This window comes from Meriones unguiculatus, chromosome 4 (genome assembly GCF_030254825.1).
Source record: "Meriones unguiculatus strain TT.TT164.6M chromosome 4, Bangor_MerUng_6.1, whole genome shotgun sequence".
NCBI classification, from domain to species: Eukaryota; Metazoa; Chordata; class Mammalia; order Rodentia; family Muridae; genus Meriones; species Meriones unguiculatus.
In genome coordinates this window covers 117,537,429-117,557,732 of record NC_083352.1, presented here as the reverse complement: position 1 = coordinate 117,557,732, position 20,304 = coordinate 117,537,429, and the positions used below count along the sequence as shown (strand labels likewise).

Here is a 20,304-nt window from a genome sequence, read left to right as displayed (position 1 = left end):
TCTATGCCTCTGTCACAGATTAACTTGCATATTCCTTATAATTGTCTGAAGAGAAATATACTCTCATCTTCACACTATAGAAGAGGAAATGGAGGCAAATGTGGTGAAGATGACACAACCAGCATCAGGATTTGATGGCATCGTCACTCCAAAGGTCATGTGCTTAACCACCATGCATCCTACACTGCTTGAGGACACAAGAAGACAGGGCACTAGTAGTGGGCCAGTCATGATGATGCTCCCTGAGTCTGGTCTTTGAATCTCCCTTATAAAAGTAGACATTGTTACTACTACATTTAATTGAGGAACCCAAGGTTCTAAGAGGGCACACCTCACTTGGTCAAAGATTTTGTGCATCTGAGGAGACACTGGAAAGCTTCCGCCCTGAGCTGGGCCTCTTCCCTATTGGCAGCCACTTCCTCAGACAGCAGCTGTGTTCAGTGTTCTGATGCTCTGCATTTTTTGTTCTCAACTTTCAAGGTTCACCTCTTCCAGGGCTACCACCTCCTAACAGCATGTTTCTTTCTTCCCATTTAAACATAGACTGCCTGCTCCAAAAAACTTTCCTGAGTTATCTCAGAGGTCAACAAACTGGTGCTGTTTTTGAGCTTTGATCAAAGAAACTCCTATAATGGTAGTGATCTGTGGTCTTCTAATAATGGGCAATTTTTTTTTTCTCAACTGAGGTGCAAAGTCACAGATATTTACTCTGTGACCACAGCACAGTTTACATGTGTGTATTCTCTAACCCTTGAAGATGATTTACTGAAGGTCTGAATTTACAAGGAGACAGTGATACTGCAGATAACAGATTGCCTGAAACCAAAACTCTTTAACACAAAGACTGCTGTGCTTAGGAAAAAAAAAAGAAAAACAATATCCCAAACTTAATAAATCACATACTGCAGACTCACCTTTTTAGCTAGCTGACAAGACCGACTGCTTCAGGTAGAGTTTCTCTTTGTTCTCTATCATTTTAACAGTGCTATCTTATCTATATAACTACAGATTTGGCCATCTGCCCACCTATCTAGCCCATAAACATCCATCCATCCATCCATCCATCCATCCATCCATCCACTTAACAACTCATCCCTCTCTTTATTCACCCAGGGCACAAACCTACCTAATTCATCTATTAATCCACTCACTTAGACCCTCATCCATCCAACAGCACATTCATTATCTCTTCAAACACCATTTCATTATTAATTAAAAAACTTTCCTAAGAGTCTACTAATACACATGCCTCTGCCAAGTACTAAAAATAGACAAATGGGATTCTAATCCAGCCCACCTGATCTAATATGAAAGCCAGGCAAGAAAATTATAGATGAGGCAATAGTAATAGCTAGCACTTAAATAGAAGGCAATCACTTGTGCCAGATACTAGCATGAGACCATCATAGAAAAGGTGGCAGAGGGAATATAAGATCCAGAGAAGGGAGATGTCTGGACAGAAACAGTGGACACAATAGGGCAGCTGCATCTATGAATACATAGCAGATGACACATCACGCCCAAGACCCATGGAAGCTCAAGCCAGATATAATCCCAGCATAGAGAGAGGAGGTGGGCACAATGTCCAATGCCTAGCTAAGAAGCTATTGGCAGATGATAGATGCTGGAAGCAAAATCATTTTTCTTCAAGGGTGTAGTGTCTGATAGGCTAACGTGCTGCGGTGGAAGACCACAGATCCAAGGCTATACGAACATCATCACAAACACTCGACGTGTCTGTTCTTAAAGGGGGTATAAAGTTGGGTGTGTAGGGAAAGGATGTTCAATGTATGAGCAGTAGAGGGAAGGGTGAATGTGATAAAAATAAATTGCATGAAATTCTCAAAGAATAAAAAATAAAAATTTAAAGTAAAAAAAATAATCTACTATTATTAACAGTAGGGTATTGGTATGTATCAGATAGTATTCTAAGTAAATCAGGTGGACCACGTAATTTGATTCTCATAATAGCCCTATAAGACATTATTATAATTATTATACAGACAAGGAAAGTGAGGTTCAAAGAAGTAACTCTTCCACATTTACAGAGTTGGTAAGTGGCATGCCAGGTCTTAGAATTGAGCAGTCTTACTTCAAGAGCCCATGCGTTTTATTTTCTTCTAGAGCAAGAGTCTGCTCTAGGGAGATGTGGGAGCACACAGCTGGAGGTGAGGAGAGAAGACAGATAAGGTAGACTGGAATCTGCCATGCTTGAATTGTAAGAAAGAGAAGCCAGGCTTGGGGATGGGTATTTTCAGGTCTATGGAACAGTTCTGTGGCCTAAGTGTGTGGCTAGTAAAGTACAGATGTTGTGATACTGAAAAGGAACTTTGTCTCCATTCTTAAGGTCACTAGGCAAACTCCAGAAGCCATGTGGGCAGATCATTCTAGATGAATGAGCCTACGAGAAGTATAAAGAGAAAGTGTAACGAGGAAGGGAAAGGGACAGTGGCCACTGAAGATAGAATAAGAGTCAAGACAATAAACGCGGGAACTTTCTTCACAATCATAGGATAGGAAATAAGGGGTAACATGAAGGATGATAAGACACAACTCTACAGGTGACTAAGTGTGAATAAATGGAGACAGGCTTCCAAGATTCCAGTTTGGGTATGAGTACAAATAGAAAAAAAATGGGTGGGGAGGTTTCCTTCTCGGGGTACATGATAAGAAGGCATTTAGCACAGGGTGGGTACAAGATGACTCATTTCATTTGTTTTTCACACCTCAGTGGATCCTTTCAACATTATGCTACATAGTTTAGCACCCCAACTTCATCCAGGTTAGACAGTATTTTTTTTAACTTTTATTAATTAAACTTTATTCATTTTGTATCCCCCCATAAGCCCCTCCCTCCTCCAGTCCAGGTCCCACCCCCCCTTTTATGCATGCATGCCCCTCCCCAAGTCCACTGATAGGGGAGGTCCTCCTCTCCTTCTTTCTGATCTTAGTCTATCAGTTCTCATCAGAAGTGGCTGCATTGTCAGGGTTCTAGGTTATCTCCATGAATAGTCCTTGGTTGTAGTATGAGTCTCTGGGAAGTTTCCTGTGTTCAAATTTTCTTGTTCTGTTGCTCTCCTTGTGGAGTTCCTGTCCTCTCCAGCTCTTACTATTTCCCACTTCTTACATAAAATTCCATTCACTCTGCCTGTCAGTTGGCCTTCATGCTCAGTATCTGCTTTCACAGTCTGCATGGCAAAGGCTTTCAGAGGCCCTCTGTGGCAGGTTCCTAGGTAGTTTCCTATTTTCTTCTTCTTTGGATGTCCATCCTCTTTGCCTTTCAGGATGGGTATTGAACATTTTAGTTAGGGTCCTCTCTTTTGCTTAGTATGTTTAGATGTACAGATTTTAGTGGGTTTATTCTATTTTGTATGTTTCTATGAGTGAGTATATACCGTGTGTGTCTTTTTGCTTCTGGGACAACTCACTCAAGACAATCCTTTCCAGGTCCCACCATTTACCTGCAAATTTCATGATTTTCTTATTTTTCATTGCTGAGTAATACTCCATTGTATAGATGTACCACAGTTTCTGCATCCATTCTTCAGTTGAGGGGCATCTGGGCTGTTTCCAGCTTCTGGCTATTACAAATAAAGCTGATACAAGCATGGTTGAGCAAATGTCCTTTTTGTGTACTTGAGCCTCTTTTGGGTATATGCCTAGGAGGGGTATGGCTGGATCTTGAGGAAGCACTATTCCCAGTTGTCTGAGAAAGCACCAGATTGATTTTCAGAGTGGTTGTACAAGTTTACACTCCCACCAGCAGTGGAGAAGGGTTCCCCTTTCTCCACAACCTCTCCAGCATGTGTTGTCACTTGGGTTTTTGATCTTGGCCATTCTGATGGGCGTAAGGTGAAACCTCAGGGTTGTTTTAATTTTCATTTCCCTAATGGCTAATGAGGTTGAGAATTTCTTTAAGTGCTTCTCTGCAATCGATATTCCTCTACAGAGAATTCTCTGTTTAGCTCTGTTCCCCATTTTTTAAGTGGATTACTTGGTTTGCTGCATTTCAGCTTCTTTAGTTCTTTATATATACTGGATATGAGTCCTTTGTCAGATAAAGGGTTGGTGATGATTCTTTCCCAATCTGTAGGCGGTCGCTTTGTTTTGATGACTGTGTCCTTTGCTTTACAGAAGCTTTTCAGTTTCATGAGGTCCCATTTATTGATTGTTGCTCTTAGAGCCTGTGCTGTTGGTGTTCTGTTCAGGAAGTTTTCTCCTGTACCAATGAGTTCTAGGGTATTCCCCACTTTTTTTCTAGCCGATTTAATGTGTCTGGTTTTATGTTGAGGTCTTTGATCCACTTGGACTTCAATTTTGTGCAGGGTGATAAGTATGGATCTATTTTCATTTTTCTACATGTAGACATCCAATTAGACCAGCACCATTTGTTGAAGATGCTATCTTTTTTCCATTGTATGGTATTGGCATCTTTGTCAAAAATCAGGTGTCCATAAGTTTGTGGGTTTATTTCTGGGTCTTCTGTTCGGTTCCATTGATCCGCCATTCTGTTTCTATGCCAGTACCATGCAGTTTTTATAACTGTTGCGCTATAGTACAGTTTGAGATCAGGGATGGAGATACCTCCAGAAGATCTTTTATTGAGGATTGTTTTAGCAATTCTTGGTTTCTTGTTATTCCATACGAAGTTGAGAATTTTTCTTTCCAGGTCTGTAAAGATTTGTGTTGGCAATTTGATGGGAATTGCCTTAAATCTGTAGATTGCTTTTGGTAAGATGGCCATTTTTACTATGTTAATCCTGCCATGCCATAAGCATGGGAGATCTTTCCATCTTCTCATATCTTCTTCTATTTCATTCTTCAGAGACTTGAAATTTCTTTCATACAAGTCTTTGACTTGCTTGGTTAGGGTTACACCAAGGTACTTTATGTTATTTGTGGCTATTGTGAAGGGTGTTGTTTCCCTAATTTCTTTCTCAGCCCTTTTGTCTCTTGTATACAGGAGTGCTACTGATTTTTTTGAGTTAATTTTGTATCTGGCCACTTTGCTGAAGGTGTTTATCAGCTGTAGGAGTTCCCTGGTAGAGTATTTGGGGTCACTCATGTATACTATCATATCATCTGCAAATAGTGATAATTTGACTTCTTCTTTTCCAATTTGTATCCCCTTGATCTCCTTCAACTGTCTTATTGCTCTAGCAAGGACTTCCAGCACTATGTTGAAGAGATATTGGGAGAGTGGGCAGCCTTGTCTTGTCCTGATTTCAGTGGGGTTGCTTTAAGTTTCTCTCCATTCAGTTTGATGTTGGCTATATATGTTGGCTTGCTGTATATCGCCTTTACTATGTTTAGATATGTGCCTTGTATTCCTGATCTCTCCAAGACTTTAAACATGAATGGATGTTGGGTTTTGTCAAATGTTTTTTCAGCATCTAGGGAGATTATCATGTGGTTTTTTTTCTTTCAGTTTGTTTATATGGTGGATCATATTGATGGATTTCCGTATATTGAACCACTCCTGCATACCTGGGATGAAGCCTACTTGGTCATAGTGGATAATATCTTTGATGTGTTCTTGTATTCGGTTTATGAGTATTTTGTTAAGTATTTTTGCATCAATGTTCATAAGGGAGATTGGTCTGAAATTCTCTTTCTTTGTTGAGTCTTTGTGAGGTTTAGGTACCAAGTTGACTGTGGCTTCATGGAATGAGTTTTGGTAATGTTCCTTCTGTTTCTATTTTGTGGAATAGTTTGAAAAGAATTGGAGTTAGCTCTTCTTTGAAGGTCTGGTAGAATTCTGCAGCCATCTGGTCCTGGGCTTTTTTTGGATGGGAGACTTTCGATGACCACTTCTATTTCTTTGGGGGATATAGGACTATTTAGTTGATTTTCCTGGTCCTGATTCAGCTTTGGTAAGTCAAATCGATCAAGAAAATTGTCCATTTCATTTAGATTTTCAAATTTTGTGGCATATAGACTTTTGAAGTAAGTCCTAATGATTGTTTGGATCTCCTCAGTGTCTGTAGTTATGTCCCCCTTTTCATTTCTGATTTTGTTGATTTGGGTGGTGTCTCTCTGCCTTTTAGTTAGCTTGGTTAAGAGTTTGTCAATCTTGTTGATTTTCTCAAAGAACCAGCTCTTGGTTTCATTGATTCTTTGAATTGTTTTATTTGTTTCTAATTGATTGATTTTAGCCCTGAGTTTGATTATTTCCACCTGTCTACTCCTTTTTGGTGTGTCTGCTTCTTCTTTTTCTAGGGTTTTTAAGTGAGCCATTAAGTTGCTCAAATGTGCTGTCTCAAATTTCTTCTTGAAGGCACTTAGTGCTATGAACTTTCCTCTTAGCACTGCTTTCATTGTGACCCACAAGTTTGGGTATGTTGTGTCTCCATTTTCATTGAGTTCTAGGAAGACTTTAATTTCTTTCTTTATTTCTTCCCTGACCCAGCTGTCATTTAGTAACAAGTTGTTCAGTTTCCATGTGTGTGTAGGCTTTTTGCTATTTCTGTTGTTGTTGAAGTCCAGCTTTATTCCATGGTGATCAGACAAGATACAAGGGATTATTTCAATCTTCTTGTATCTGTTGAGGCTTGCTTTGTGACCAACTATATGGTCTATTTTGGAGAAGGTTCCATGAGGTGCTGAGAAGAAGGTAAATTCTTTTGTGTTTGGGTGTAAGGTTCTGTAGATGTCTGTGAGGTCCATTTGATTCATGACCTCTGTCAGAGATATTGTTTCTTTGTTTAATTTCTGTTTTGTTGACCTGTCCTTTGTTGAGAGTGGAGTATTCATGTCTCCCACTATCAATGTGTGGGGATCTATATGTGGTTTAAATTTTATCAATGTTTCTTCTACTAATGTGGGTGCTCTTGTATTTGGGGCATAGATGTTCAGGATTGTGATGTCTTCCTGGTGGAATTTTCCCTTGATGAGTATGAGGTGTCCTTCCCCATCTCTTTTGATTAATTTTGGTTGAAAGTCTATTTTATAAGATATTAGAATGGCTACTCCTGCTTGTTTCTTGGGTCCATTTGCTTGGAAAGTCGTCTTCCAACCTTTTACCCTCAGGTAATGTCTATCTTTGTGACTGAGGTGTGTTTCTTGTATGCAACAGATTGCTGGGTTTTGTTTATGTATCCATTCTTTTAATCTGTGTCTTTTTATTGGAGAGTTGAGTCCATTGATGTTGAGAGAGATTAATGACCAGTGGCTGTTAGATCCTTTGAATTTGATGTTGGCTGTGGTCATAAGGTTGTGTGCTTGGTTGCTTTTTGTTTTACTGTAGTAAGGTTAATTATTTCCTGTGTTTTCTTGAAAGTAGCTAGTTTTCTTGGGTTGTATTTTCCCTTCCAGTGTCTTCTGTAACGCTGGATTTGTGTGTAGGTATTGTTGAAATTTGTTTTTGTCATTGAATATCTTGTTTTCTCCGTCTATGAGGACTGAGAGTTTTGCAAGATATAGTAGCCTGGGCTTACCTCTGTGTTCTCTTAGGGTCTACATGATATCTGTCCAGGCCCTTCTGGCTTTCATAGTCTCTGTTGAAAAGTCAGGTGTGATTCTAATGGGTTTGCCATTATATGTTACTTGGCCTTTTTCCCTTGCAGCTTTTAGTATATTTTCTTTGTTCTGTATATTTACTGTTTTGATTATTATGTGGCGGCAGGATTTTCTTTTCTGGTCAAATTTGTTGGGTGTTCTGTAGGCCTCATGTATTCTTATTGGCTTCTCCTTTAACTTGGGGAAATTTTCTTCATTGATTTTTTTGAAAATATTTTCTGGGCCTTGGAGAAGGGAGTCTTCTTTTTCCTCTATACCTATTATTCTTAGGTTTTGTCTTTTCATACTGTCTTGGATTTCTTGGATGGTCTGTGTCAGGAATTTTTTGGATTTAACATTTTCTTTGACAGATGCATTGATTTCTTCCATTGTATCTTCTACACCTGAGATTCTTTCTTCCATTTCTTGTAGTCTGTTGGTTATGCTTACCTCTGTAGTTCCTGTTTTCTTACCTAAATTCTTCCTCTCCATTATTTCCTCCATTTGTGTTTTCTTTAATTTTTCCAGTTCTATCTTCAGGTCTTAATTTGTTTTGTTTACTTCCTTCACCTGTCTGATTGTATTTTCCTGTTTTTCTTTTAGTTCCTTCAACTCTGTTTCTTTTACTTCTTTCAGTGATTTAATTATTTCTTCTCTGAAGGCCGCAAACTGTTTGGCTGCATCTTCCTGTATTTCTTCACGGATGGCCATAATCTGCTTTTCTTTAATTTCCTCCATTTCTTTATGGATAGCCATGATCTGTTTGTTTTTATCTTCCTCTAATTCTTTACGTATTTTATTTGTTTCCTCTATTATCCTCTTCATCAGCATAGATGTTAGGTCATCTTCTTGATTTTCTATTATGCTGTGTTGTCCAGGACTGTTCGCCCCTGGATGGCTGGGTTCTGGAGATGCCATATTGCTCTGTCTTTTGTTGGTTGAGCTTTTATGCTGACCTCTACCCATTGGGCTGTTTTAGGTGTTGTCTGTTAGTTTCTGTGCTTTCTGGAGTCATGAGGTAGGGAGAATCCCCTTGGCTGGAAGATGGTTTTTCCTGAAGGAGTCCTCCTCTGCTTTTTGGTTATGGTCACTGTATGGCCAGTGTTTCTCAGGAATTGCCACTGCACACCTCAGGTGTATAGCCCTGAGTAGTAGCTGTGGTCTTTGTTAGGCAGGGGGGGCTCTCCTCTTACCCATAGAAGTTCTCAAGACAGCTGCCCCCCTGTTATAAATTTATTGAGCTGCTGCTGTTGTTACAGTTTTCCAGGTACAGTCCTCTTGAAGAACATGCTGATTCCCTAGCTGTGAGGTTTTCTTCCAACAGGGAAACTCAGTCTGTTATCCTGGGGCACACAGTTCTGTCCAGGAAAGTGAGAGGAGCGCCCAGCAAGTCTCTGGGCCAGAGGCTGAGTGCTCCTCTCTGGGCCTGGAGAATGTGCACCTAGGTTGAGTTGGCGCCTGGGGGCGCCCCTCTGGTCTGGAGGCTGGGTGCCTCAGTCTGGACCAGAAGCTGTGTGTCCCTGTCTGGGATGTCGGCTGCAGGCACTGCTCTGGTCCAGATGCTGTGGGTACAGCCCTCTTGAAGGACCAGGGATTCTCACAGTTTTGTCAGTCTAGCTAGGGGTAACTGGTTGATCCTTGGCACAGTATCTGAGGGCTGCTGTAATGGCTCTCTGGCTTTTGTAGGTCTGAGGATGCAGCTGTGTGCTCCAGTGCCCTACTAGTAATCAATAATGGCGGATGAGCACAGCACTCATGCCTGTATTAGAAAGCTAGAGCCTAGAGTCTGCGTGAATCCAAAAAGTCTTTTGGTGCTAGGTGTCCTGAGTGTTAGACTTGATGATCCCCCCGCTGGGGGTTTCCTCCTGCCAGGGACACCCAGTCTTTGCTTTGGGGACCGCCATTCTGTCTGGGGTGGCGGCGAGTAGAACCCACAGGCACAGACACCTGCCCGTGGCTCCGCCTTTCTGGCCATTGGGATCCTGGGCGTCTCTCTAAACTGGGTAATTTTCCCGAGACCTTTTTGGGGTGGTGGTATCAGCTGAGTGCTCTGAGATGAGACCAGCCGTTTCCCTCCCTGTGGGTTTGCACCCAACAGTGAAACTGAGTCTCTGGTGTCCTGGGGCCCACAGTTCTATCTGAGGCGGTGAATCAGGCGCGTAGGCAGGCAGGGCTCTGTGCCAGCACCTGGGTCCCCGGCTCTGGCTCTGGGCTGGGTCCTGGGGTGCCCGAGGAACCCGAGTCTTTTCCAGGGGATGTCTGGGTGTCTGGATGTCGGTCCCAATCATTTCCTGCTCCGTAGGGTTATCTCTCGACTGGAAAATCCAGTCTGTGATGTTGTGGGCCCACAGTTCAGTCTGGGACAGTGAGCAGATCACGCTGGTGTGTAGCTCTGGGCTGGCGACCTAGCACCTGGCGGAACCAGGGTCTCTTTCTCGGTTTAGCCGGATGAGTTAAAACTGATTGAATCCCCCACCGTGGGGTATCCTCTCACCTGAGAAACACAATCACTTGTGTTTTATGGCTGCGAGTTCTGCTTGCTAGTCACTGTGCCTGTCCCGCTGTGCTGCTGTTCAGAATGAGAGTCCTCCTGGCGCCGCCATCTTGCCCTGCCCCCCTAGACAGTATTATTTAATAGTATGAACTTCAGCATCAGGTCGCCTAAGTTAAAGACACAGTACTATCACATATGGTCGTGCGATTTTGGGTAATTTTCTAATACTCTTTGTGTTTCAGTTGTCTGACATAAAGCATGCATATGTATGTGTATTCGTGTGTGTGTGTGTGTGTGTGTGATAACCCAATAATGTACACTGTTGCTTTTAGTTGGTTCAGTGGAGCTTAGGTTTTGTGTTTGTCTCACTCTTCTGTCTGTATTTAGTTTTTCTTTCTAAATATTGTGGTCTCTGACAGCACAGACCATGGATAATTTAAACAGTGCCCTTCAGACTTCTCCTCTCTATTAGGACTTGGTACACCATTGATGCTGGATGCTTTTACTTATAATATATTTTCTGAATGGTTATCTACTCATTAAAAGACAGTGCTGGCCCTCGGCTGTTTTAATTTTACTGAGATAATCCACTGAGTTTTTTACTTGTTTCTTTCTTTCTTTTTTTTTTTTAATTCCCAGTATCTGCAAGGCATGTTTGAGATAAGGAGAATCAGGATACACAGCTACTAATGCAGGGAGGAGACAGTATGAATACACATGATAAAGGTGAATCAGAGAGTAGGGTGGACCTTCACAGTAGACATCCAGATTGTGATGAGATTGTCTAGATTGGAGGCTAGAAAAGGTTTACAGGAAAAGGTGACTTCAGAATTCGACATTTATATAGGTAGTATCTGGTCACATGAGAAATACAAGCATTGAACAAGGCATTTCAGAAATAATACTATAGGTGTCAGGGTGATACTAGGGCCCCTGAAAAAAATCACAGTGAGCAGGTGCAGAACTGCATGAAACAGTTTTCCAGAGTTGAACTTCAGCATTTCTCTCCCGACCCTGACCCCATGAGCCATTGATGTTTTTGACAACATGGTAGGAAGCATTAATTGAAATTTGAAACATTATTTTGCACTGTAGAGGGATGGGATGAAGAAATCAGAGTGAGAGAAGCCAGAGAGGAGAGCCACACACTAGATGTCTACCCTGGAAAGAGACAAGGACAACAAAAATATATAACCATCAAAATGTGAAGATGCTGGCTTAGAAGAGCTCATACTGATAAAAATCCTATGTGCTTGATAAAGAGGATAAAAATCAGTGCCCTTCAATGAGCTGGAGTTATAAGATTGGGAAGTGGTTACCAGATAGGGGGTGATTTCTACTTTGAATTTGAAATACCCAATGGATGTCCAATGGCATATGATACAGAGCAAGGAAATTCTAGTGAGAAAGGCATGGAGCAGAAGCCTCTTATCCTCAGGGGCCACTTCCTTCTTTGGGTCAGCAAAATGATCTCCAACAGCTTATGTGATAAACACACAAAGGAAGACTTCTGCAGACAGCACCGGTGTGTGCATGTGTGCCTGTGCATGTGTGCATGCATGTGTGTGTGTGTGTGTGTGTGTGCGCGCGCACACACACACATGGACTGTCCTGATGGGATTGGAATGTGGGGAAACATTGCTAGGCCATCATACTTGGTAGTTACATTTGAAAGAACTTGGGGGTCAAAGTTTGACAGGGACAAGAATCTTGTAGGCAAAGAACTATGTCAGAATATTTCATCTGGAGAAACATATGTTGAACGAAAGCCAGAGTAGAGCAAAATTAAGAGGAAAAGTGGTGTGTGAACCTGAGCCCCTGTCCCCTGCTCAGTGATTTGCTTTTTTTTACTGGTCTTTCAGGACTGGTGAAAATGACCATCTTGGGCTCTTGAATAACAGTCTGGATTTATTTGTAAACTTATCCCAGTACTTTGGCCAACTCATCTAACCCCTTTGAACTTCACTTTCCATTTGTAAAAACAAAATAACAACAGAACAGAAGCATCAACAGACCTATGCAATTATGATCATTATAAGGGGAATAATGACAATCCGAACACTCAGCAGTTTGAGCAGAAAATGAGGAACTTAGGTCAATGTGTGAATGTCATTTGCAGCATTGCTAGTAGCACAACTGTCATAGTTTTAGGATGAGTTTGGTACAGTGTGAGGTGAGTGTTCCTGTTGGTATTAGATAATCTAATTCTTTATGTAGGTATATGGAACAAAGTCTGAATAGTCCCCACAAGTCTTGGACACAACACATGCAAAACTCCATGGATTTTTTTTTTTTTTGGTGGGTTTTTGGTTTCATTTTGGCATATTTTACCTTATTGTTTTTATTTGCTTGTTTTGATTTTCATTTCTGTGTTAAGAAAAAGCATGCCTTCAAGAATCTGCTTGAGTTCCTGCTCTGACTGCCCTCAATGATAGACCGCAATCTATAGAATAATATAAACCTTTTCTTTTCCCAAGTTGCTTTGGTTAGACTATTTTTTTTTTTTATTATTATCACAACAGAAAGGAAACAACAACAGGCTCCATGCTCAGGCTCCAGGAAGTGAATCTCAAATCAGCTTGACACTGAACTACATGAGATGTGTGGGCATATGCATGGAATATTACACCCAACAAACACTAATTTGTAGAAGTTTTTATATGGGAGTGGCCAATGACAGCTTCAACCACCACGCTGTTCTGGTTAAGGCACAAAGACTTGGGTTTTCCATTTTAATTTGCATTGAGAGTATCCAGTGTTCAACAATATTAGGTAAGGAACGACCTAGGGAACCTCACAACCTCTGACTTGCCTATTTCTTTGGAGGAGACTGTCCAAGGACGCTAAAGCAAGAAGATAAAGGGTAAGATGAACTCATGTAAGGGAAGGGCTCAGGGTCCCATTTTCACAACGGCCAGATTATGTATGCTTATTATCATAGTAACATATTATTATAACACTCCACAATCAAAGAAGAGCAGCCAATAGTAATTCAAAAATAATTCTAAACTTTAACTTGAGTCTTTTGGAAACCACAGAATAATCGTATTTAAACCTCCCATTGACAATACTGTTTGACTTTTATCTCTAAAGGACCTCCTCTCCAGTATAAAAATAAGTCCAAGGAAAGATCACAAAACATTTGTCAGGTTTTATTGATTTTTTTTCTTCTTATTTCTCTTCCCCTATTTTTCTTAAGTCATCCAAATGTAAATTTCTTCAGTTAAGTCCTTTATTTTACTCTTTGCACTCTAAGTACACTATCTGGCTGCTTTCTTGTTCTGTTACAAAAGGAACCTCCTAGCAAGATGACAGACTGAAGAATGATAAGACACTTTACCATGAATGGTGGTGAACCCCTGAGAGAGAGAATCTGAGGGAATTTGCATTTATGGAAACCCCTGAGGCTGTACCCTTGAAAGATCTGTGATAAACTCAGCTCAAGACTTAGAGGCATAGGGAGCAGAAAAAAAAAAAACAAAAAACAAAAACAAATAATCACAGTGTGTATGACCATGGAGGACAGGAGGATGGGCTTGGCAAGTTCAAGCCACTCAGGGGCATATATCAGGTATCTGGTCTCTGAGAGCCTCTGGACCAAGAACTGTAGGCAATAGAGGGACTCTGAAAGGACCGTCACAGGCATCCTGCGGGATCGATATACTTATTGTTCTAGGGTTTCTGTCCTGCCTCCTTTCAAATTGCTCTGGGTAGCAGGTTAATAGTGGACTAAATCGACTAATGTCTCCACCTTGATACACAGGGCTAGAGTCAGAAGAATTCCACAGAAGGAATGAGTCCTCCATTGTCCTTCTAGTCATGGGAAAACACTTTGAGTTACTAGAAAGAAGCAGACCCATGCTTAAATTTTTTCTTTCCCCTTCCTGTCTTACCTTTCCTCACTTCTCTCTCCCCTCGCTCCTACTCCTCTACTCTTCTTTAACCAATATACCCCCTTTTCCCATCTGTGAATTATTCTTATTCACCAGCAAAAACATGTCCATATACTGCATATATAAGTATGGATCAGCAGCCACAAGCTGTGCACTGCCACAGAGTCTGAAATTTGCTTTGGGAGGGATACACTGAGGATCATGTGACACCTGTTGGTTGTGTCTGACAGTTTTTTTAGACATGAGGGGTGATAAAAGATACCAGGAAGAGGTTAAAACTACACGGAAGACTCACTTTATACTTGCTATCACCCTAGAAACAGAAAGCCACTCCTTTCCTCCCTCCCAGAGAATCACACATTTCAGAAATAGCTGCTGAGAAGGAAGTGAAATTCTTTTTTTTTTTTTCACAAGCTTGCAGTCGATGGTGACGTAGGTTAAGCCAGGCTTTAGAAAGAGCAAAATTGGAAGAACATATCTGACTTACAAATCAGTGGCAAAGAATCAGAAAATTTCATGTCTATCAAAGTTATTCAATTCCATTAAATTGGCCACTTTCCCCATGTAGACAAGCCCAGACTCACCTCTGCCTCTCATATACCTGCAAGGCTAAGAAACCTGTCAGTGATCTTATATATACAATATGCTTACCACTTCTAGAGAACTCTAGAGTGCATGCTCTACCTCGAATAATGCTTGTCGATAGATTGGTCACTGGGACATATAGTATGGCCATGTTTTATTAATGATGGAGAGATAACAACGAAGTGTCACCTTTAGCCCTCTGAAGTCTCTTTATTACCCATTAGAACATGGTACCTCCCTTTCACTTTAGGTTTTTTCCCAACGTGAAAATCAATAGCTGGCTGAGAATCTTAACTCTTAAGCCATTCCACTGGTGACTTTGGGAGAAAAATGATGATATTAGACAAATTATATAAATAGAAAGCCAAGTCCTAGCAAGAAGAAGATATCCTAGTTAAGAAGACTGGCTGAATCAAAGCCTAACCGAGGGAGAGAGAGAGAGAGAGAGAGAGAGAGAGAGAGAGAGAGAGAGAGAGAGAGAGAGATACTGGTGACTACAGGGCTCAGAAAAGACTGGCTGCCTATATGATAACAGCGCCGGAGTTCTGAGTCATCGGTGCTAGAAATAAGGACATTGCTTTTCTTTTCTTTTTTTCTTCATTGGTATTCATATGACTCCTTGAGTATAATCTGGAGCTGTTTTAGGGGACATTTTGTTTCTTTATTCTGGTGGAGAACAAATTTCAAAAGTGTTGAACAACTTGAAAATGGTAGAAATTCCCTGATCCTTCTCATTGCTGTTGTCCTGAACTCCTCAGCTAACCAAACCCAGAGATCCAGTCTCAGGCATCACTTGAGGCACTAACATAGACTACTGTTCTTATTGTTAAAAGATAGGGTTCTACTAGATGTTACTATTACATGGATGATTCCTTCTTAGATTTGGCTGGAAAGTGGGAAGATGGAGGACATGACTCGGGCCTGATGGTACAACTGAGAAGAAACAGATATGAGAAACAAGTGTGCCAATACAGTGGCAGGCAAAGGCTAAACAGAGATGGTCAAGGGACCCAGTTCTGAGGAATAGATAATTATCTGTGAAGATAATGCCAGCTCATACTCTTACTTTGCATTTTCTATTCCTCTCTTTAATTTCCTCTTATTATCTTCAGTCCTGTTACTATATCTCAAACAGAAGATAAGTGTAGGAGGTTGAATTTTTGCAATAAAGAAAATATTAATACCCTGCTCTCATCAGCAATGTGATTTGAAAAAAAATATATATATATACACACACACAAAACACAAGAAAAACTGTATTGGTTGCCGATAGGTGCCCAGGGAAAGATCCTGATAAAAGATAATAAGCAGTAACATTTAGCTGGGAAGGTTTTGGGGAGACATGGAGTAGGAATCTCAGGTAAAAGAGTCTCTGGATGCTCAATCCTTTGGAAGGAGTTGAGGACAGTATGGGAGGCTGCTTTCCATCAGTGGATATGGGGAAATACAGGTAAGAAAAGTAGAACATTGTTTTTCCTGTGTTCATCTGTGTTTCTGGAGTTCCCCAATCATCTTGAGGGCATCGCCAATCTTACAGAGTAGTTAATTCCAAGACTTATTTCATCATAGTCAAACTCCACGGTACAACAAGGGAGCCATAGGAATCACTGACCATCTTAACAGCTGGTCTTTCAAAGCCACTTGCCAAAGAGGCAACACATATCTCTCAAACAGTAGCACAAGGAACTCAAGTGTTTTATAAGGAAAACTCTACTGGACAGTAATTTACACAGCAATGGCTTGGGCACATGGTAGTGTTGGGGTCATCTAGGGTCAGCAGGATCTTCTGGGCAGTGTCAAGACTCACCTCCTTTTGATGGTCAGCATCACACCCAGGAGAATGATGATAAACATGAGGAGGCCAGCGATCACACCTGCCATCTTCACCGTGTTGTCTACCTGCTTCTCTGGCTCCACAGTGTTAGAATTCTGGGTGGAAGCACCTTGAGAGGAAAATGGAAGGATGGAGATGTTGAAAAGGCTTGCATATGACCAGGCAATAGTGACAGTGACAACAATGTCTATTTATTAATGCTAACAATGTGCCAGGCACTGTGCTAAAATCTTTAGATACAATGTTTTATTTAGTCCCCTTGTAAATTAATCCATAAGAGGTTGGGATTACTATAGTGTTCCCTTAGAGATGATGAAAATTATGTGCTAAGCAATTAAAAGAATTTCCCAGGTTCCATATCTGCCATGTGGTAGCATAAGATTTTATTTATTATGTTGTTTTGCTCTGAGAGTTCCAACCTTGGCCAAACATGTAGTTCTTGGGTTCATACAATTATGTTTCAGATTATGTAATGAAAATAATAGTTTTGTGTTAAGATGGCACAATTAAAATCACTGTGTTCTAAGGGATCTTGTTGTTTCATTCTTTTAGTAAACCGTGCTAAACTAAATTATTTTAGTAAATGGTAGATTAAAGGGAATTGCTTGGGTTCAGAAAATGTGATGAATTTCAATTTTGGCAATTATGTCATACTATATGCTAACATGTTGATTCAGTCTCTGGTAGAGGAAAGTAGGAAATGGCTACATATTATGTCTTTAAGCCTATATGGGTGATGTGGGGCTCTAACTTGGCCAATCCTCACAAATAAGGCAGACACTGATAAAAAAAAAAAGCAGAGAACTTTCCAGAAGTAGCATAGAGGATAATGTTAGGAGCAAGATTACCCCAGGTTTGGTGACTCCAAATTTAGGCCTCGGCAGTCAGAAAGCTTGAATTCAGCTCCTGAAGCCCCTAGATCCTCAACATCTCTCTCCTAAAAACAACAGTTTTGCTTGTTACAAAGCAAAGGTAATTAAGCAAAGAGAGGAGGAGCCCAGCCTCTTCATGTGTTTACTAAGGATGGAAGGCAATTTCCTGTTTCAGACATTCTGGAGAGTAGTCCATGGGTTACCAGCATCCTAGGGCAATTTTCTCCCTCTGTCTTTATTTCCCCATTAGAATCACATTTTTGTGAGGCAGCTTGAAGTCAGAAGCACCTTTTCCCAAACTCATCTCTACTTTTCTGCAACATCAGCACCAGTTCATCCTTCATCAGCCAATATACGTTCTGTGGCCTCCTGTGCCTCTGGCAGAGTTTCTCTCTCCTCTAAATTCTGATAACACTTTATAACACTTTGCACACACCTCACAATATCTCTTACCACAGCGTACTGATATTATTAGTTGCTTGTTTTCACATCTGTCTTTTCCACTGGTCTGCAAGCTCCTCGGGGGTAGAATTATGCCTCATTTATCTTTGTTTCCCATGTTAGCACAGATCCTGACTCATAATAGAGGCTCGCTAAATGTTTACGGTTGTTTGCTGTTTGGCTAAAGGGATGATGTCTCTGCCCACACACATTTGTCCTCATGGAACCAAATCGAGTTTTCTCTTGCTTTTAGTCATGTATTCATAGAACTCAGCTGAGCATTGAGTTGAAAGGTTGCTTTTCAACACAAAACTTCAAATCTGATTCCTCAGACTCACTGCTGTTTAAGAGCAGGCCTCCAGCACTTTGATACTTTTCTATTTTGTTTTTTCTTCTGAGTATAGAGTGCATAATCTCTCCAGGCACTTTTCTCAAACTTTAGTTAACTTTGGCAAGTTGGTTTGCTTAGCTGAGTGTCCTTGGTGGGAATGGGAAGCCTTCAAGAGTAGATGTTGGGGAGGACGACAAGATGGCGGTGCCAGGAGAACATTGCGTCTGAGGAGCAAGACAACATTTCCCATACAGCAACCAAGAGGCTGAACTCTGGGCCCTAACACAACAGCGATCGTGTTTCCCAGGTGAGAGGAAACCCCCACAGCGTGGAAATCAGTCAGGTCCACTCTCAGGTCACCCAGCCAGAACCCGAAAGAGATCCCAGGTCGTGCAGGCACTAAGTCCCCAGACCAGAGCCACACGCCTGTGTGTCCTGATCACCTTCCCAGGCTGAACGGTGGGCACAAAAACACCAGAGGCTGGGAGTCCCTGTCATGAGAGAACTCCACAGGGAAGGAAGGAAATGGTACTGACTTGGATCACCCAGTCTTTCCCTGGAAAAAGTCTCCCAGACCGGCGGGTCTGAGCCACCATCACTGAGCTGTGCTCCAGCTGCAGACCCAGACAGTCACTGCATGCCAGCTATCTGGCGCAGACTGAGCTGTGTGCCCCAGGGCAAAAAAGACACTGGGAGTCCCTGTCTCGAGAGAACTCCACAGGGAATGAAGGAAACGGCACTGACATGGGTCACCCAGTCTTTCCCTGGAAAAAGTCTAGCAGACTGGCAGGTAAGAGCCACCATCATTGAACTGGGCTCCAGTCACAGGCACTGAGAGCTGCTGCACATCAGCGATCCAGCTGTGTGCCCCAGGGCAACAGAGACTTGGAGTCACTGTCAGGAGAAATCTTCACAGGGAACGAAGCAAAGGGGACGGACTTAGGCCACCCAGTATATCCCTGGAAAAGGTCCTGCAGACCAGCCCAACCCTGGGACCTGCTGTGCATCAGATAGCCTGCTGTTACCAGGAGATGGTACCCACCCACCACAGATTACCGCTTGGGTACTGGGACATAGAGCCCCAACCTCAGACCTACAAATCCCGAATCCCTGAGATCAACCCCCAGATACTGCTCCAAGGGGCAACCAGTTATCCCTAACCAAACTGACCAAATCAGGAGACATGCAGTTTACAGCAGCAGATCACTAAATCTACAGCAAGAAACCAAGAAGCAGGGCAGCTGTCTTCAGGACTTCCCTGGGCAAGAGGAGAACCCTCTCGACTAACAAGGACCACAGTTACCACTCAAGTCTCTATCCCTGAGGTGAGCAGCAGCAACTCCTGAAAAACACCAGCCATCCAGTGACTATACCCAAAAACCTGAGAAGGCTTCCTTCAGGAAAAACCATCTTCCTGCGAAGGGGATTCTCTCCACCACAAGATCCCCAGGAGCCACCAGAAACTAACCCCAAACACCTAAGATAGTCCAATGGGTAGAGGCCAGTGTAAAAGCTCAACCAACAAAAGAGAGAGCAATATGGCATCTCCAGAACCCAGTTATACAGGGGCAAGTAGCCCTGGACACCCCAGCATAACTGAAATCCAAGAAGATGACCTAACAGCTATGCTCATGAAGAGGATAACAGAGGAAACAAATAAAATACATAAAGACCTAGAGGAAGATAAACTCAAACAGATTATGGCCATCCATAAAGAAATAGAGGAAGTTGCAGCCAAACAGTTTGTGGCCTTTAGAGAGGAAATGCTTAAATCACTGAATGAAATAAAAGAAACAGAGGATTGTGCAAACAAACGGCTGAATGAATTGATGGAAAAACAGGAAAATGCAGTCAGACAGGTGAAGGAAATTAACAAAACAGCTCAAGATCTGAAGATAGAATTGGAAAAATTAAAGAAAACACAAATGGAGGAAATTATGGAGAGAAAGAACTTAGGGAAGAAAACAGGAAACACAGAGGTTAGCATAACCAACAGACTACAAGAGATAGAAGAAAGAATCTCAGGTGTGGAAGATACAATGGAAGAAATAGATGTATCTGTCAAAGAAAATGTTAAATCTAAAAAATTCCTGACACAGACTGTCCAAGAAATTCAAGAAAACATAAAAAGACAAAACCTAAGAATAATAGGAATAGAAGAAAAGAAGATTCCCTGTTCCAAGGCCCAGAAAATATTTTCAAAAAAATCATTGAAGAAAATTTCCCCAACTTAGAGGAGAGGCCAATAAGAATAAAATAGGCCTACAGAACACCCAATAAATTAGACCAGAAAAGAAAATCCTCTCACCACTTAATAATCAGTAAGTATACAGAACAAAGAAAAAATACTAAAAGCT

The 20,304-nt window shown here is 41.5% G+C and overlaps 1 protein-coding gene across 17 annotated transcripts in view; it reads right to left on the bottom strand.

Moving 5' to 3' along the window:
• The window catches only part of Ptprt (protein tyrosine phosphatase receptor type T), a 1,127,865-nt gene that overhangs the window by 162,849 nt on the left and 944,712 nt on the right, over positions 1-20,304 (bottom strand). For all 17 annotated transcript variants that reach the window (XM_060382888.1, XM_060382893.1, XM_060382885.1 and 14 more), the window contains one exon: positions 16,277-16,412. In XM_060382888.1, coding sequence (XP_060238871.1) covers positions 16,277-16,412 — 136 coding nt within the window. The remainder of the gene's footprint in view (positions 1-16,276; positions 16,413-20,304) is intronic.